The sequence below is a fragment of the Lynx rufus genome, unplaced genomic scaffold, assembly GCF_022079265.1.
Source record: "Lynx rufus isolate CCGP_SWC_20201006 ecotype Redwood Valley unplaced genomic scaffold, mLynRuf1.p SCAF_41, whole genome shotgun sequence".
Lineage (NCBI taxonomy): Eukaryota > Metazoa > Chordata > Mammalia > Carnivora > Felidae > Lynx > Lynx rufus.
The window spans coordinates 1,766,496-1,783,931 of NW_025814858.1; the positions used below are offsets into that span (position 1 = coordinate 1,766,496).

At 41.7% G+C, this 17,436-nt stretch overlaps 1 protein-coding gene across 1 annotated transcript; it reads right to left on the reverse strand.

Moving 5' to 3' along the window:
* Positions 1 to 3,240: 3,240 nt before the first annotated feature.
* Positions 3,241 to 3,975, reverse strand: LOC124525411 (uncharacterized). The gene has a single exon (XM_047097790.1). The coding sequence runs from the start codon at positions 3,973 to 3,975 to the stop codon at positions 3,241 to 3,243; it is 735 nt and encodes a 244-aa protein (XP_046953746.1).
* Positions 3,976 to 17,436: the final 13,461 nt, after the last annotated feature.

Here is a 17,436-nt window from a genome sequence, read left to right on the forward strand (position 1 = left end):
GACTCTGTTTCCTGGTTCCTTGCCAATTGGCTTCCAGAGTGGTTTGACCAATGGTGTTTGATGGGAGAAAGGGAGGAAGGTATGAGCCCAGAGGTTTTTCTCTCTCCTGCTCCACTTCCTAGCAGTGATTTTATCTCCTCCAAATTCTAGCTTCTTTCCAAGAGCCTCTTCTCCCATGTTCTCAGTTCCTGCTAGGTATGGTTCTGAATTTCTCTAGCTCTGGGGGTGGAATCAGCTTTCTGACGATACTAATTCCTGATTGCTTCGCCATCCTTTGTTTGGCTTCTGGGATTTCCCATCACGTGTGTAACTGTTTAAAATACCTATAGTGACTCACCGGCTGGCTGGACCTGACTGAAACAGTATACAGATAGAAGTTCGGGAATATATTGGAAGGTGAGGAGAGAGAAGACAGGTGGCTTCAGCGACCTATACGTCAACTTCACATAGGAAGTCAGTAGACGGGGCTTAAAACTGACAAATCAATAAGCAGCAGTATACTATATGACTTATATTCATGAAGATTCCTAACAAAAGAATATAAACCTGGAACAGTTAAAAGTGTTGCCTCAAATAATGGAGACAGGAAAGAGACCTGTGGTTGCCAGGAACTCAGGGGGGAAGGGAGAGATGAATAATAGATGAAGCACAGGGAATATTTATGGCAGTGAAACATCTTGTAAGACAGTGAAATGCTTTGAATCATGGCATTGTGCGTTTGTCAAGACTCACCTAACTGCACACCACAGTGAATGCTAAGGTAAACTTCGGACGTTAGTTAATAATAGTTTTCATATGGGCTCATCCGTTGTAACAAATGCACTACACTGACACAAGAAGTTTACAATAGGGAAAAACTATGTTTTGGGGGGTAGGAGGGAGAACAGGGGAACTCTGCACTTTCCAGTCTTTTTCTGTAATCCAGTTTTTTAAAAGCTGTTTTAGAAAATAAACTCCCTTAATGAAAGGGAGGCAGAGAGACAGAAGAGGAGGGAAGGAAAGAGGGAGAAAGGGAGCTACTTAAAAGTCATGGAGGAAACTTAAGTGTGGATTACTAAGTGAAGGGATCCAATACGAGAAAGCCATTTGCTTTACGTTTCCAACTATGATAACGTTCTGGAAAAACAAAACAAAAGAAAAAACAACGACACCTCTACAGCAACAACAACAACAACAACAACAACAACAACAACAACAAAACGCCTTCGGAGACAGTAAAAAGACCAGTGGCTATTAGGGTTTAGGGGGAGAGAGGAAGTGGTAATAGGCGGAGCACAGGGCACTTTAGGGTGGTGTAATTATTCTGTGTGATACTGCAATAGTAGATACATACCATTATACATTTCTCAAAACTTATGAATCTATATAACACAAAATAAACCCTAACTGTTAGTTAATGATAATGTTTCAAATGATAATGTGTCAATCAAGAATGGCTCATCCAACACTTATTATTAATGTATCCACATTAGTGCAAGGTACTATAGAAACAACCGGGGGTGAGGAACCTGTATTTTTTGTGCAATTTGTCTCTAAATCTAAAATTGTCCTTAAAAAATGGTCTGTTTAAAAAAGCCCTGATTTAAGGGGCGCCTGGGTTGCGCAGTCGGTTAAGCGACCGACTTCAGCCAGGTCACGATCTCGCGGTCCATGAGTTCGAGCCCCGCGTCGGGCTCTGGGCTGATGGCTCGGAGCCTGGAGCCTGTTTCCGATTCTGTGTCTCCCTCTCTCTCTGCCCCTCCCCCGTTCATGCTCTGTCTCTCTCTGTCCCAAAAATAAATAAACGTTGAAAAAAAATTAAAAAAAAAGCCCTGATTTAAAAAAAAAAAGAAAAAAAGACAAAAGAAAGTGTTGCCTCTGGGGAAGAGGTGTTCATGGGGAAAAAAGCTTTTGATTTTTTATTGCAAGTCCTGATCTGCAATTCGGATGTTGTGGGTTTTTTTTTTTAACTATTTGTATACAATACTTGGATTGATATATCTCAAATAAAAAAAAAATCTGTACACCTGCCAGAATAGATAACATGAGAAAGACCATATTAGCAAGTGTTAGCAAGGCTATCAAGTATTCAGAGCTCACAGGCACTATGCAGGCACTAGTATAGAAAGAAGATTGTTTAAATCGGTATAACCATTTTGGAAACAGTTTGGAGGAATCTTACCAAAGCTGATAAGTTGGATGACACGTGACCCAGCAAATTCTCTCCTAGATAAATAAATACTATTGTAGAAAATGTTCACCAAATGACATGTCCTATAATGTTCACTGAAGCTTTATTCATAATTACCCTAAGCCAGAACCTACCTAAATGTCCACCAAGAGTTGCAGAAATATTGTAAACTATTCATGGAATGAAATTCTATACACCAATGAGCAGAAAGTATCTATATATACAATAACATGAATATCACTAACATAAGTTTGAGTGAAGGAAGCTAGGTGTAGGACACATTCTATATATTCCATTTCTATATAGTCCCAAAACAAGCAAAAGTGGTATATTCTGTAAGAAGTCAGAATAATTGCCGTCCCAAAGGAGAGATAGACCGTGACTGAAAGAGGCACAGGTGGTCCCTTGGGGTCCTGGTACCTTTTTTAATGAGTGCTGATTCCACAAGTATATTGAACTTAATTGCATCAAGCTGTGCTCAGAATACTTTTAATAATATATGTTCTTTTTTGCGTGCCTGGGTGGCTAGCCACTTAAGTGTCCAACTTTGGCTCAGGTCATGATCCCATGGTTTGTGAGTTCAAGCCCCGCATCAGGTTCTGTGCTGACAGCTCAGAGCCTGGAGCCTGCTTCGATCCTGTGGCTCCCTATCTGGCCCTCCCCTACTCACATGGTGTCTCTCTCTCAAAAATAAACAAACATGAAAAAGATAATATATGTCCTTTTGAATGTATACTATACTTCAGTAATCTTATTTTAATCTGAGTGCAGACGCCTAAGTCACACCATATTTTCTCTACTGTCTCTTCTAAACATTTTAAGAATATGTACTTTAAAACATCCTAGAAGATATGTACATATATATACACAAAGAAAGAAAGAAATTGGCGGGAGGAGCCGGGAGGTGGGTGAACAGCAAAGAAACTCCAGCTTTATTACTCAAGCATGGAACCAAATTCCTTTGGAGAGGGTGGGGGTGGAAAGGCTTCTTCTGACGACTTCAGACCAATGAGGGAACAAGAGAGAACATGGATCTGCCCCTACAGTCCTAGAGACCTCTCAATCTGGGCTTAGGAAGCAAGGGGACCTCCCTTGCGGTCCAGGGGTCTCCTCCCTCCGCAGACCCGGTGCTGGGAGGCAGCAGAGGGCACAGCTGCCCCGGAGTCCCAGAAGGCGGCGCCGCATCCCGGGGACGCGGGCCGGGACCCTCTGGTGCTTCTTCGCCCGTAAAGTGCACTAGGGGACGCGGGCCCGGCTCTCACTGGTTCATCCCTCCAGGCACAACCCGTCCTGGGGCTGAGAGGTCGCGCGGCGGTGGCCCGCATTTCAAGCCCAGGCACTGGGAAGCGGCAGAGTCTCACCACGGGTGCCAGGTTCACTCCCAGCACTTGGCGCGCGTGGCGCCGCGCTTCTGCCAGGCTGCTCTCGACCCACACGTCGCCGACTACGTGGATGGTGGGCAAGGTGGTCAGCGTCGGGGTGGCCGCCCTCCCACTCTCCTCCAGGGTGCGGCCCCCGGAGCAGGGCCCGGGGGCCGCGGGCTTGCGGTGGCTGCTGTCCGCGCGGGACGGCGGTGGCGGGGGCAGCACATTTCTCTGGCGGACCGCGACCGTCCGGGCTCCGTGGCGCCTCCTCCTGGCAGCTGGCCGGCACGTCTGGAGGCGGGCCTCGTGGGGCGGGTGCCCCTTTGTGTACACCACCTTCTCCTCAGGCGCCTCCAGCGCGGCCCCTCCTGCAGCGCTAGAGGCTCCTCCCCGAGGGGCCCGGGCCAGGGCCTCCCGGGGCCTGCGCCGCCGCCTCTTCATGCGGCTCAGGATGTGAGGCCGCTAGGGGCCGCCCGCGCTTGCCAGGTCTCGCCGCCGCCGCCGGGCCCTGATGAATTTCCTACCATGAAGCCAAATCAGGCGGCAGGCTGTGAGAGTTACACCGCAGTTGCTAGGAGACCAGGCGCTTTGTGAGGTCACAATGTCTGCCTATCTTATCACTGCCGGCTGCCCAAAGCTGCCTTAGGTTGGGCTGTGTTTAAGATTGTGCCCTCCAGAAAGACCTGCACGTAATCTTACCTGAGAAGGCCCATAGTTCTTGACGCGTTCAAGAGGGTTGTCCTCGACGGGAACGCACTGGTGCCTCAGCCTCCATTAATTCCATCTAACATGAGATGACACTTAGTGGTGGAGAGTACACACAACTTGCAATTAAACATGACGCTAAGAGGGTTTTAGCTAATTAAATGTCTTCTCATGCAACGCACCGAAAGCCAAATTGAAGTAACTGTTCTACTCTTTAAAAGAATACAGATATACTGTGCCTTACTTAGGGTTCCATATGTCTTGCTATAGCTCACAGTTCAGGAAGCTGTTCTTCACAGCAGCAGCAAACACTTTGCCTAGTTAGTATCCATGCTCACTTTCACGCAGCTTAGGGAAGACCGAATCATTGTGTGCGTCAGAGCAAAGCGTCAACGAATTCTGCGTGAGTGGCCATTAGGGCATTCAGTGCCACTAAAACCTATTCGGTACCTACCAATTCATGATATTTCAGGTAAGTCATACACAAGGTAGTAAAAGACCGTATGGGATTCCAAGGGTAGAACACGTGTTACACCGTCCGTGTAAGTGCTTTGAAAGCACCCAGCATGGTCCATCCATCATCACCACATACACAAATAATTCACAAAATATTACAAGGACCACCTACCATGATCAATTGAAATCCACTTCCTCATGAAAGGATGACACCAAACTATGTGAATCAATAAAAGTGATAAGTCATGGTAACAATCAGAAGAGACACGTGCCAAGGTCAACGTGATACATGTGAGAGGCCTCTGTCTTTACTCAACTCCTTTTCTTAAACACACAAACCAAACTTTTATCTAAGCAGCTTAGGCCAGTACGACCTCACGTTCATAAAGTGCTGAAAATGGAACGCTCTCCTCATATTCAGTAAGAGCAACCCCTGGATTTCCTTTTTCATTAAAAGTACTTTGTTTTAGGGGCGCCTGGGTGGCGCAGTCGGTTAAGCGTCCGACTTCAGCCAGGTCACGATCTCGCGGTCCGTGAGTTCGAGCCCCGCGTCGGGCTCTGGACTGATGGCTCGGAGCCTGGAGCCTGTTTCCGATTCTGTGTCTCCCTCTCTCTCTGCCCCTCCCCCGTTCATGCTCTGTCTCTCTGTCCCAAAAATAAATAAAAAACGTTGAAGAAAAAAAAGTACTTTGTTTTCAAATTGGTTTCCACGCAACACCCAGTGTTCATCCCAACAGGTGCCCTCCTGAATGCCCGTCACCCACTTTCCCCTCTCCCCAACCCCACGTCAACCCTCAGAGTGTTATCAGTATTTAAGAGTCTCTTATGGTTTGCCTCCCTCCCTCTCTATAACTTTTTCCCCCCATCACCTCCCCCATGGTCTTCTGCTAAGTTTCTCAGGATCCACACATGGATGAAAACATATGGTATCTGTCTTTCTCTGCCTGACATCTTTCACGTAGCATAATACCCCCCACTTCCATCCACGTTGCTACAAATGGCCAGATTTCGTTCTTTCTCATTGCCAAGTAGTATTCCATCGTATACATAAAGCACAACTTCTTTATCCACTTGTCAGTTGATGGACAGCTAGGCTCGTTCCATAGTTTGGCAGTTGTTGAAAGTAGTGCTATATGGGTGTTGTATGGAAACCAATTTGTCAATAAATTTCATATATAAAAAGTAAATAAATAAATAAATAAATAAATAAATAAATAAATAAATAAATAAATAAATAAATAAATAAATAAAAAGAAAGTAGTGCTATAAACATTGGGGTACATGTGTCCCTATGTCTCAGCACTCCTGTACCCCTTGGGTAAATTCCTAGCAGTGCTATTGCTGGGTCTTAGGGTAGATCTATTTTGAATGATTTGAGGAACCTCCACACTGTTTTCCAGAGTGGCTGCACCAGGTTGCATTCCCACCAACAGTGCAAGAGGGTTCCTGTGTCTCCACATCCTCACCAGCATCTATAGTCTTCTAATTTGCTCACTGTAGCCACTCTGACTGTCATGAGGTGGTATCTCAGTGCGGTTTGCTTTGGATTTTCCTGACAAGGGGTGCTGTTGAGCATCTTTTCATGAGTCTCTTGACAATCTGGATGTCTTTTTTACAACAGTGTCTATTCAAGCCTTCTGCCCGTTTCTTCACTGGTTTATTTGCTTTCCTGCTGTGGAGTTGGTGAGTCCTTTTTACAGGTTTTGGATACTAGCCAATTATCCAGTATGACTTTTGCACACATCTTTTCCCATTCGGTCAGTTGCCTTTTAGTTTTGTTGATTGCTTCCTTCATTGTGGAGAAGATTTTTATTTTGATGAGATGCCAATAGTTCATTTTGCTTTTAATTCCCTTGCCTTTGGTGATGTGTCAGCTAAGAACTTGCTGACGCTGAGGTCAAAGAGGATTTTTCCTGCTTTCTCCTCCAGGGTTTGATGGTTTCCTGTCTCACATTCATGTCCTTCATCCATTGTGAGTTTATTTTTGTGAGTGGTGTAAGAAACTGTTCTAGTTTCATTCTTCGGCATGTTGATGTCCACTTCTCTTAGCACCATTTGTTAAAGAGACTGTCTTTTTTTCCATTGGATATTCTTTCCTGCTTTGTCAAAGATTAGTTGGCCATACGTATGTGGGTCCAATTCTGGGGTCTCTATTCTATGCCATTAAGTCTATGTATTTGTTTCTGTGCCAATACCATGCTTTCTTGATGGCTATAGCTTAGTGGTAGAGGCGAAAGTCTGGCATTGTGGTGCCTCTCACTTTGGTTTTCTTCTTCAGTATTACTTTGGCTATTCAGGGTCTTTTGTGTTTCCATACACATTTTATGATTGCTTGTTCCAGCTTGGAGAAGTGTGCTGGTGCAATGTGATTGGTGCTGCATATAATGTGAGGACTGCGTTGGGTCGTATTGACATTTCGCCAATATTTATTCTTCCAAACCACGAGCCTGGAATGTTTTTTGCTTTCTCTGTATCTTCTTCAATTTCCTTCACAAGCCTTCTATAGTTTTCAGCATACAGATCTTTTACCTCTTCGTTTAGGTTTATTCCTATGTATTTGATGACTCTTGGTGCATTGTAAATGGGATCCGTTTCTTTATTTCTCTTCCTGTTGCTTCATTATTGGTGTATAAAACGCAACCAATTTCTGTACATTGATTTTGTACCCTGCAACATTGCTAAATTCATGTATCAGTGCTAGAGGACTTTTGATGGAGTCTGTCGGAAATTCCATGTATAGTGTCATGCCATCTGCAAAAAGTGGAAGTTTGACTTCATCGTTGACTTAATCGATGATACCTTTAATTTCATTTACTCTCTGATTACTGATGCTAAGACTTCCAACACTATGTTCAACAACCGGGGTGAGAGTGGACATCTCTGTCTTGTTCCTGATCTAAGGGGAATGCTCAGTTTTTCCCCATTGAGGACGATATTTACTGTGAGCTTCTGATAAATGGCTTTTATGGTGTTTAAAGTCGTTTCCTTCTATCCCAACTTTCTTGAGGGTTTGTATTAGGTAAGGATCCGGTATTTTCTCAAATACATTTTTCTGCATCTATTGACAGTGTACTATGGTTCTTATCTTTTCTTTTATTAATGTGATGTAGCACAATGATTGATTTGTGAATATGGCACTAGCCCTACAGGCCAGGAATGAATCCCACTTGATCGTGTTGAATAATACTTTCTATATGCTATTGAATGTGATTTGCTAGTATCTTGTTGAGAATTTTTGCACCCCTATTCATCAGGGATATTGGCCTGTAATTCTCCTTTTTTTCTGTGTCTCTGTCTGGTTTGGGAATCACCGTAATGCTGGCTTCATAAAATGCGTCTGGAAGTTTTCCTTTCATTTCCATTTTTTGGAACAGCTTGGGAAGGATAGCTATTATCTCTGCTTTTTTTTTTAATTTATTTTTGTTCAACGTTTTTTATTTATTTTTGGGACAGAGAGAGACAGAGCATGAACGGGGGAGGGGCAGAGAGAGAGACACAGAATCAGAAACAGGCTCCAGGCTGCAGGCTCCGAGCCATCGGCCCCGAGCCTGACACGGGGCCTGAACTCACGGACAGCGAGATCATGACCTGGCTGAAGTCGGACGCTCAACCATATGCACCACCCAGGCGCCCCTGTTATCTCTGCTTTAAATGTCTGCTAGAAATCGCCAGGGAAGCCACCTGGACCAGGACTCTTATTTATTGGGAGATTTTTGACAACTGATTCAATTTCCTCACTAGTTATGGGTCCGTTCACATTTTCTATTTCTTCTCGTTTGAGCTTTGGAAGCGTGTGGGTATGGAGGCATTTGTCCATTTCTTCCAGGTTGTCCAGTTTGTTGGCATAGAAGATTTTATAGTGTTTCCTGATGAATGCTTGAATTGCTGAGGGATTCTTTGTAATAATTCCATTTTCATTCGTGATTTGACCTATTTGGTTCCCCTCTCTTTTCTTTTTGAGGAGCCAGGCTAGACGTTTATCAATTTTGTGTATTTTCTCAAAAGCACCACTCTTGGTTTCATTGATGTGCTCTACTATTTTCCTTGAGACTCCATATTGTTTATTTCTGCTCTGATCTTTATTATTTTTCTTCTTCTGCTCGCTTTGGGGTGTCTTTCCTGTCCTGCTTCTAGTTCCTTTAGGTGTTCTGTTAGATTTTGTATTGGGGATTTTTCTTGTTTCTTGACATAGGCCTGGATAGCAATGTTTGTTGTTGTTGTTGTTGATGTTGTTGTTGTTTTTGTTGTTGTGTTTTGTTTTGTTGTTGTTGTTCCCTGTCAGGACAGCCCTTGCTGCATCCCGAAGGGTTTGCATTGTTGTATTTCATTTTCATTTGTTTCCTTATATCTTTTAATTTCTTCTCAAATTGCCTGGTTGACCCATTTATTCGTTACTGGGATGTTTTTTGACCTCCATGCTTTTGGAGATGTTCCTTTTTTTTTTTTTTCTGTGTTTAATTTAATGTCCCCTGCAATTACCACATTCGTATCAACAAGGTTCTGTATGTTTTTAATTAATTGTGTTATATATTTTTTTGTCTCCGAATTTGGTGTGTAGACATTTAAATTTTTTAGCTCTTCCTGATGGAGAGACCCTGAAATTAATGTAGAAAGCCCTTCGTCATCTCTTGTTACAGCCTTTCATTTCAACTCTACTTTGTATGATATAAGTTGGCTACTCCAGGTTTCTTTTGACCTCCAGTAGCATGATAGATAGTCTTCATCCCCTCACTTTCAATCTGAAGGTGTCCTCATGTCTAAAATCAGTCTCTTGTAGACAGCAAATAGGTGGGTCTTTTTCTGTTTTTTGTTTTTGTTTTTTCTATCCATTCTGATACGCTATGTTTTTTGGTTGGAGCATTTAGTCCATTGAAATTCCGTGTTATTATGGAAAGAAATGCGATTAGAGTCTTTGTGATGTCTGTAGGTTTCATGCTTGCAGTGGTGCAGCAGTTTCCTTTCCCACCAACAGTGAGAGAGGGTTCCTCTTTCTCCATATCCTCACCAGCATCTGTTGTTCCCTAAGTTGCTCAGTTTAGCCACACTGACTAGTGTGAGGTCGTATCTCAGTGTGGCTTTGATTTGTATTTTCCTGATGATGAGTGATGTTGAGCATCCTTTCATGTGTCTGTGGGCCATCTGGATGTCTCCTTTGGAAAAGTGTCTATTGATGTCTTCTGCCCATTGTTTCACTGTAGTACATTTTCCAGGTGTGACTTGGGTAAGTTCTTTATACATTTTGTATAGTAACCCTTTATCCAATATGTCATTCGTAAATATCTTCACTCCTTCCATCGGTTGCCTTTTAATTTTGCCGATTGTTTCCTTTGCAGTGCCGAAGTTTTTTACCCTGACCAGGTCCTGATCATTCATTTTTGCTTTTCATTCCCTTGTCTTTTGAGACATGCCAAGGAAGAAATTGCTGCAGTTGAGGTCAAACGGGTTTTTTCCTCTTTTCTCCTCTAGTGTTTTGATGGTTTCCTGTGTCACATTTAAGTCTTTCATCCATTTGGCATTTATTTTCGTGCACGTTGTAAGAGAGTCATCTAATTTATTCTTCATCATGTTGCTGTTCAGTTCTCATAGCACCCTTTGTAAAGAGACTCTCTTCTATCCATTGGATTGTCTTTCCAGTTTTGTCAAAGTGTAGTTCACCATACATTTGTGGGGCCCCTTCTGGGTTCTGTATGCTGTTTCATTGGTTCATGGGCCTGTTTTTGTGCCAATGTCATACTATCTTGATGATTACAGCTTCGTAGGAGAGGCGAAAGTCTGGGCTGCCTCCCACTTTGGCTTTCTTTTTTCCACATAACTTTCACTACTCAGGTTCTTTGGTTGTTCCGTGCAAATTTTGAGATTGCTTGCTCTAGTCTGGAGAAGAATGTTGGTACAATTTTGATTGGTATGGCATTAAATGTGTAGATTGCTTTCAGTAGTATTGACATTTTAACAGTATTCGTTCTTCCACTCTATAGGCATGATTTGTTTTGTTTTGTTTTGTTTTGTTTCTGATTTTGTTGTGTCTTCATCATTTTCTTTCATACATTTTCTATCCTTTTCACTGTATAGATCTTTTACATCTCTGGTTAGGTTTCTTGCTAGGTATTTTACGGTTCTGGATGAAATTGTAACTGGCATTGATTTCTTGACTTCTCTTTCTGTTGTTTCCTATTGGTGTATAGAAATGCAACCAGTTTCTTTACACTGATTTTGTATCCTGTGAGTTTGGTCAGTGCATGTATCAGGTCTAGCAGCATTTTCATGGAGTCTTTTGGGTTCTCCGCGTTCAGTCTCATGTCATCTTTGAAAGGCCAAAGTTTGACCTTCAATGATATATGTTCAGTTAAGTGTAGTTAAAAAAGAATTTACCCTTTGGGCTCTATGTTAACTTCATAATTGCACAATAAGTGACAAATAAGCAAGAACTGTGCATGTTATCCCACATTAGAATTGGTAACTGGAATCTAACTCTTTAAAACATATTGAATCCCTCACGATATGGATAGAAGTATGAAACATCTAACTTCACCCGGTGCACACGTGTGTATGTGTAAACACATACGCTAAACAGCAAAATTGTAATACTAGTGAGGTGAGCCAAATTTTACATGTTCATGGTACAGATAATATTGTTTTACTGTCTTTATGGTAGCAGCCCAAAGAAGACATTTGGAATCAAGGAGAGAATCCAGAACCTACAGGGTACATTCTCCATGCTCTATTCTGGATTTCAAATAAATGAACAAATGGAATTAAAAAAATAGATTGCACTGATAATCATGTTTATTGCAATTGTGCAATAACTTTTTATGGACTCTAGCCATAATAAGAGTGCACGTGAATAGGTGTTGGAAATAACACACTTCATTTGACATGAGCAAACTCACTAGAAACATATACTTTCAAAAAGTTTTTAATATTCATTTTTTCAGACATTCTATAAGGCCTAATAACTTATGATTCGACATTTAGAAGAGCAAAGGTCGACATGGTGAACTTTGCACGTGTTACAATGGCTATCACATAATATTATTTGATATCCAAGAATTTTAAACAACTATACAGCTGCACGGCTCATGCTAGGTATTTAAACGTTGACATATTTTAGCTTTCTGTTTTTCATTTTGTAATCTTTTTTTTTAGAATTAGCTTTTGCTACAATCGCATAACTACTAACTTGGGTAATGGACATCCAAGGTTCCAGCTTATCTGTTTTTGTATCAGTGATGAAAACCAATCTCTATGTCATTGCCTTTTCAATGAACCATGGCTATGGTTTAGTTCTTTTATCACTGAAATAATAATAAATTCTCTGTTGTCTTCTATGCCTTTTTCAAAGCCCAGTGATTCATCTTATGACTATGATGCTACATTCTTGTTCTTATACTGCTTTAATCTATTTTGATCAATTCTTTAATGGTCACTTCTTCCTGGAATTTCGTCTGAGGGGAATTCTTCCGTTTCATCATTTTGGATAGTTTTCTATCCCTTGTGTGTTTTAACATTGTTGTTGTTGTTGTTGTTTTGTTTTGTTTTGTTTTGTTTTGTTTTGTTTTATGTGCTCTGCACCTGAGAGCACTGCTACATTAAAGTGGGCTCACACCCTCTCCGCGGCCTGGCCCTTCAGGAGGTGTGTTTTGGAAAGTGTTACTTGCTTCGTGTTGCTATGACTTTTGTTGTTTGATTTCTCATCTCAGAGTGATTTTTGAAAATCCCACGAGGTGTGCTTTGATGTGTTCCTTGAAGTACCAAATGAAGTAATTGGAGGTTTGCACTATCTTGACAGGGGTTAAAACACCTTAAGTTGCCATGGATGGGTGTTCTTGCCCTTCCCAACAATGGGGGTTACTCCTGGTAGTGAGATCCTGGAGATGTGATGGCGCCAAAGCCCCGGCGCCACACAGACAGCTCCTCTGAAGAGCTCTAGGCAGCTGCACTTATGAAAGCCACTCATTTTCTGATTTCCCAGAGGTTACCTTGGGCAAAATTGTGGATTTTTTAAATTCCCTGGCCCCATCTCTTTCTTCTACCAGCCAGATCTTAGATTGTAGGCAAATGATACCTCCGAGTTTGCTTTTCCAATTTGTAAAGGGGAAGTATAACGCCTATGTCCAGTATAGTGGTGAGATTATAGGTAATGCCTGTAAAACGTGTGGAAAAACTCCTGGCACATTACACTCCATAAACACTGTATTTTGTTTTGATTTCCTTATAGTTGTCACTGCACCCATCTCCAGGGTGGGGTCTTTTGTAGGTCAAAATGTAAGCTACACCATAGAAGCTATCAACGAGGCAAAGTGTTTCTCCTATGCTTGAGGACGTGACCCTTCCCTTTTTTGTATATGTATACTAAATTTGGTGGTAGAGATTATTGAAGACTTGAATGTATATTGCAGTCTAGCACACCGGGAGATACCAAAAAATCCCCTATTTCAGGCATCGTGGATACACATATTGAACACCTTAGGTGTCAGGTGCTATTAGGTTCAAGTACACAGTGATGATGCAACATGCACGCTCCATATACTCAGGATGTTTCAAACCTTAGCTACAAATGGTACACGTGTAATTACACCTTGTGGCAAATGCTGTTAAATAAAAGACTAAGTGTTATGAGAAGGAATGGCATAGGGGACAAAGTGTAGATTAGAGGATTGGCCAACAAAGGTTTGTTGGGGAGAAAAGTCCTTTATTCAAACTTGGACCCGTACCAAGAACTGGTAAGGAAACTAGCGAACACAAAATGCATTCTAAGCGGAACCTACGTGGGTCTAATTTGAGCAACCAGGAGAAGAGACCGTCCCGGTCACCTACTGAAAGAAGAATGAGGAAAGATGGCATTAGAGGGGTGACAAGGCAGGACTGCCAGCATCTGGTGGTCACGTTACAGATTCTATGTGTCATTTTGAGTACAGTGGAGATTAGAGGGTTGTCTTAAGCAGAGGAGTGAACTGCTCAGTTCAGGATTTTTGGATTGCATTCCGGATGCAGTGAGAAGAATGAAGTGGGATTTTGGTGGGAAGGGAAAGGCAGCATGGGGCTAAGAACGAAAATGGAGAGTAGGCAGAAGGTGGTGAGAAACTAGCTGGCTTGGCATACGTTGGAGGTGGAGTTGAGAGCCCCTGCTGCTGAGTGGATCACAGGAAAGACGATGAGGAGGGGAGGACTGACAATGAGCCTCTTTCCCTCTTGAGCAACTGAAGATAATGCCCCATTAACAGAGAAACACAAGAGGGGTCTTAAGTTGGTCATGCATTTCAATTGATTGTTGATTGGGTATTAATTCATATGCTTAGAGTATTTTGCTTAGAATTTTATCTTTTCATTGTTTTGTTTCTACAAATTGCTTCGTTATTACCATCTTGAGGTTGTAACTGATGGACTCCAATTCTTCGCTGTCACCAAGACCTCCTTACGTAAGAGTATGGACATGATGGGTTATGTAGGTACATCATCTTCTACCCAGTCTTTGTCATCGTCACAAATACTTAATGGCCACTGTTGTAGAGGAACCTCAAGCTCCAGCAGGGTTGTTCTCCCTGTTCTCGGAATGCCTGCCTCTCCTTTATTCCCGCACATTTGCTTTTGTCCCCTTTTTCCTCCGCCTTTCTGCCTGCCAACTAGAAATGTGGTCATCCTTTAAGATTCTTTGTGCTATGCCTCTGAGACGCTTTCCTGATCACCTCGGCTCAGTGGACTTCTCCTGATACAGGAAACTTGACCTTGAAGTCTCACTGTGCTTTGTTTGGTGTTTGGGTTTTTTCTACCCTCAAATATTGAAAGTTTCTTGAAGGCAAGGATGAGGTCTTGCATGCTTTCAGAAACTTTTATAAACACTCAAACATGGTCAAAGTTTAGAAATCTTTCTTAGTGAAGTGGTTGAGACAACGTCAAATCGGGTGGGAAGGGAGCCTGCTGAAACCATAACACTGGACTGTTTGAAACTATCCTTGATATGTTGAATGGACCTAATAAATTTATTAATTGACACATTTTATTTTATTTTATTTTATTTATATATATGAAATTTATTGACAAATTGGTTTCCATACAACACCCAGTGCTCATCCCAAAAGTGCCCTCCTCAATACCCATCACCCACCCTCCCCTCCATCCCACCCCCCATCAACCCTCAGTTTGTTCTCAGTTTTTAACAGTCTCTTATGCTTTGGCTCTCTCCATTCTAACCTCTTTTTTTTTCCTTCCTCTCCCTCATGGGTTCCTGTTAAGTTTCTCAGGATCCACATAAGAGTGAAACCATATGGTATCTGTCTTTCTCTGTATGGCTTATTTCACTTAGCATCACACTCTCCAGTTCCATCCACGTTGCTACAAAAGGCCATATTTCAACAACAGCGGTGAGAGTGGGCATCCCTGTCGTGTTCCTGATCTCAGGGAGAAAGCTCTCAGTTTTTCCCCGTTGAGGATGATGTGAGCTGTGGGCTTTTCATAAATGGCTTTTATGATCTTTAAGTGTGTTCCTTCTATCCCGACTTTCTCAAGGGTTTTTATTAAGAAAGGGTGCTGGATTTTGTCAAAGGCCTTTTCTGCATCGATTGACAGGATCATATGGTTCTTCTCTTTTTTTTTGTTAATGTGATGTATCACGTTGAATGATTTGCGAATGTTGAACCAGCCCTGCATCCCAGGAATAAATCCCACTTGATCATGGTGAATAATTCTTTTTATATGCTGTTGAATTCGATTTGCTAGTATCTTATTGAGAATTTTTGCATCCATATTCATCAGGGATATTGGCCTGTAGTTCTCTTTTTTTACTGGGTCTCTGTCTGGTTTAGGAATCAAAGTAATACTGGCTTCATAGAATGAGTCTGGAAGTTTTCCTTCCCCTTCTATTTCTTGGAATAGCTTGAGAAGGATAGGTATTATCTCTGCTTTAAACGTCTGGTAGAACTCCCCTGGGAAGCCATCTGGTCCTGGACTCTTATTTGTTGGGAGATTTTTGATAACAGATTCAATTTCTTCGCTGGTTATGGGTCTGTTCAAGCTTTCTCTTTCCTCCTGATTGAGTTTTGGAAGCGTGTGGGTGTTCAGGAATTTATCCATTTCTTCCAGGTTGTCCAATTTGTTGGCATATAATTTTTCATAGTATTCCCTGATAATTGTTTGTATCTCTGAGGGATTGGTTGTAATAATTCCATTTTCATTCATGATTTTATCTATTTGGGTCATCTCCCTTTTCTTTTTGAGAAGCCTGGCTAGAGGTTTGTCAATTTTGTTTATTTTTTCAAAAAACCAACTCTTGGTTTCGTTGATTTGCTCTACAGTTTTTTTAGATTCTATATTGTTTATTTCTGCTCTGATCTTTATTATTTCTCTTCTTCTGCTGGGTTTAGGCTGCCTTTGCTGTTCTGCTTCTATTTCCTTTAGGTGTGCTGTTAGATTTTGTATTTGGGATTTTTCTTGTTTCTTGATGTAGGCCTGGATTGCAATGTATTTTCCTCTCAGGACTGCCTTCGCTGCGTCCCAAAGCGTTTGGATTGTTGTATTTTCATTTTCGTTTGTTTCCATATATTTTTTGATTTCTTCTCTAATTGCCTGGTTGACCCACTCATTCGTTAGTAGGGTGTTCTTTAACCTCCATGCTTTTGGAGGTCTTCCAGACTTTTTCCTGTGGTTGATTTCAAGCTTCATAGCATTGTGGTCTGAAAGTATGCATGGTATAATTTCAATTCTTGTAAACTTATGAAGGGCTGTTTTGTGACCCAGTATATAATCTATCTTGGAGAATGTTCCATGTGCACTCGAGAAGAAAGTATATTCTGTTGCTTTGGGATGCAGAGTTCTAAATAGATCTGTCAAGTCCATCTGATCCAATGTCTCATTCAGGGCCCTTGTTTCTTTATTGACCGTGTGTCTAGATGATCTATCCATTTCTGTAAGTGGGGTGTTAAATTCCCCAGCAATTACCACATTCTTATCAATAAGGTTGCTTCTGTTTATGAGTAATTGTTTTATATATTTGGGGGCTCCGGTATTCGGCGCATAGACATTTATAATTGTTAGCTCTTCCTGATGGATAGACCCTGTAACTATTATATAATGTCCTTCTTCATCTCTTGTTACAGCCTTTAATTTAAAGTCTAGTTTGTCTGATATAAGTATGGCTACTCCAGCTTTCTTTTGGCTTCCAGTAGCATGATAAATAGTTCTCCGTCCCCTCACTCTGAATCTAAAGGTGTCCTCAGGTCTAAAATGAGTCTCTTGTAGACAATAAATAGATGGGTCTTGTTTTTTTATCCATTCTGATACCCTATGTCTTTTGGTTGGCGCATTTAATCCATTTACATTCAGTGTTATTATAGAAAGATACGGGTTTAGAGTCATTGTGATGTCTGTATGTTTTATGCTTGTAGTGATGTGTCTGGTACTTTGTCTCACAGGGTCCCCCTTAGGATCTCTTGTAGGGCTGGTTTAGTGGTGACAAATTCCTTCAGTTTTTGTTTGTTTGGGAAGACCTTTATCTCTCCTTCTATTCTAAATGACAGACTTGCTGGATAAAGGATTCTCGGCTGCATATTTTTGCTGTCTAGCACACTGAAAATCTCGTGCCAATTCTTTCTGGCCTGCCAAGTTTCAAAAGAGAGATCAGTCACGAGTCTTATAGGTCTCCCTTTATATGTGAGGGCACGTTTACCCCTTGCTGCTTTCAGAATTTTCTCTTTATCCTTGTATTTTGCCAGTTTCACTATGATATGTCGTGCAGAAGATCGATTCAAG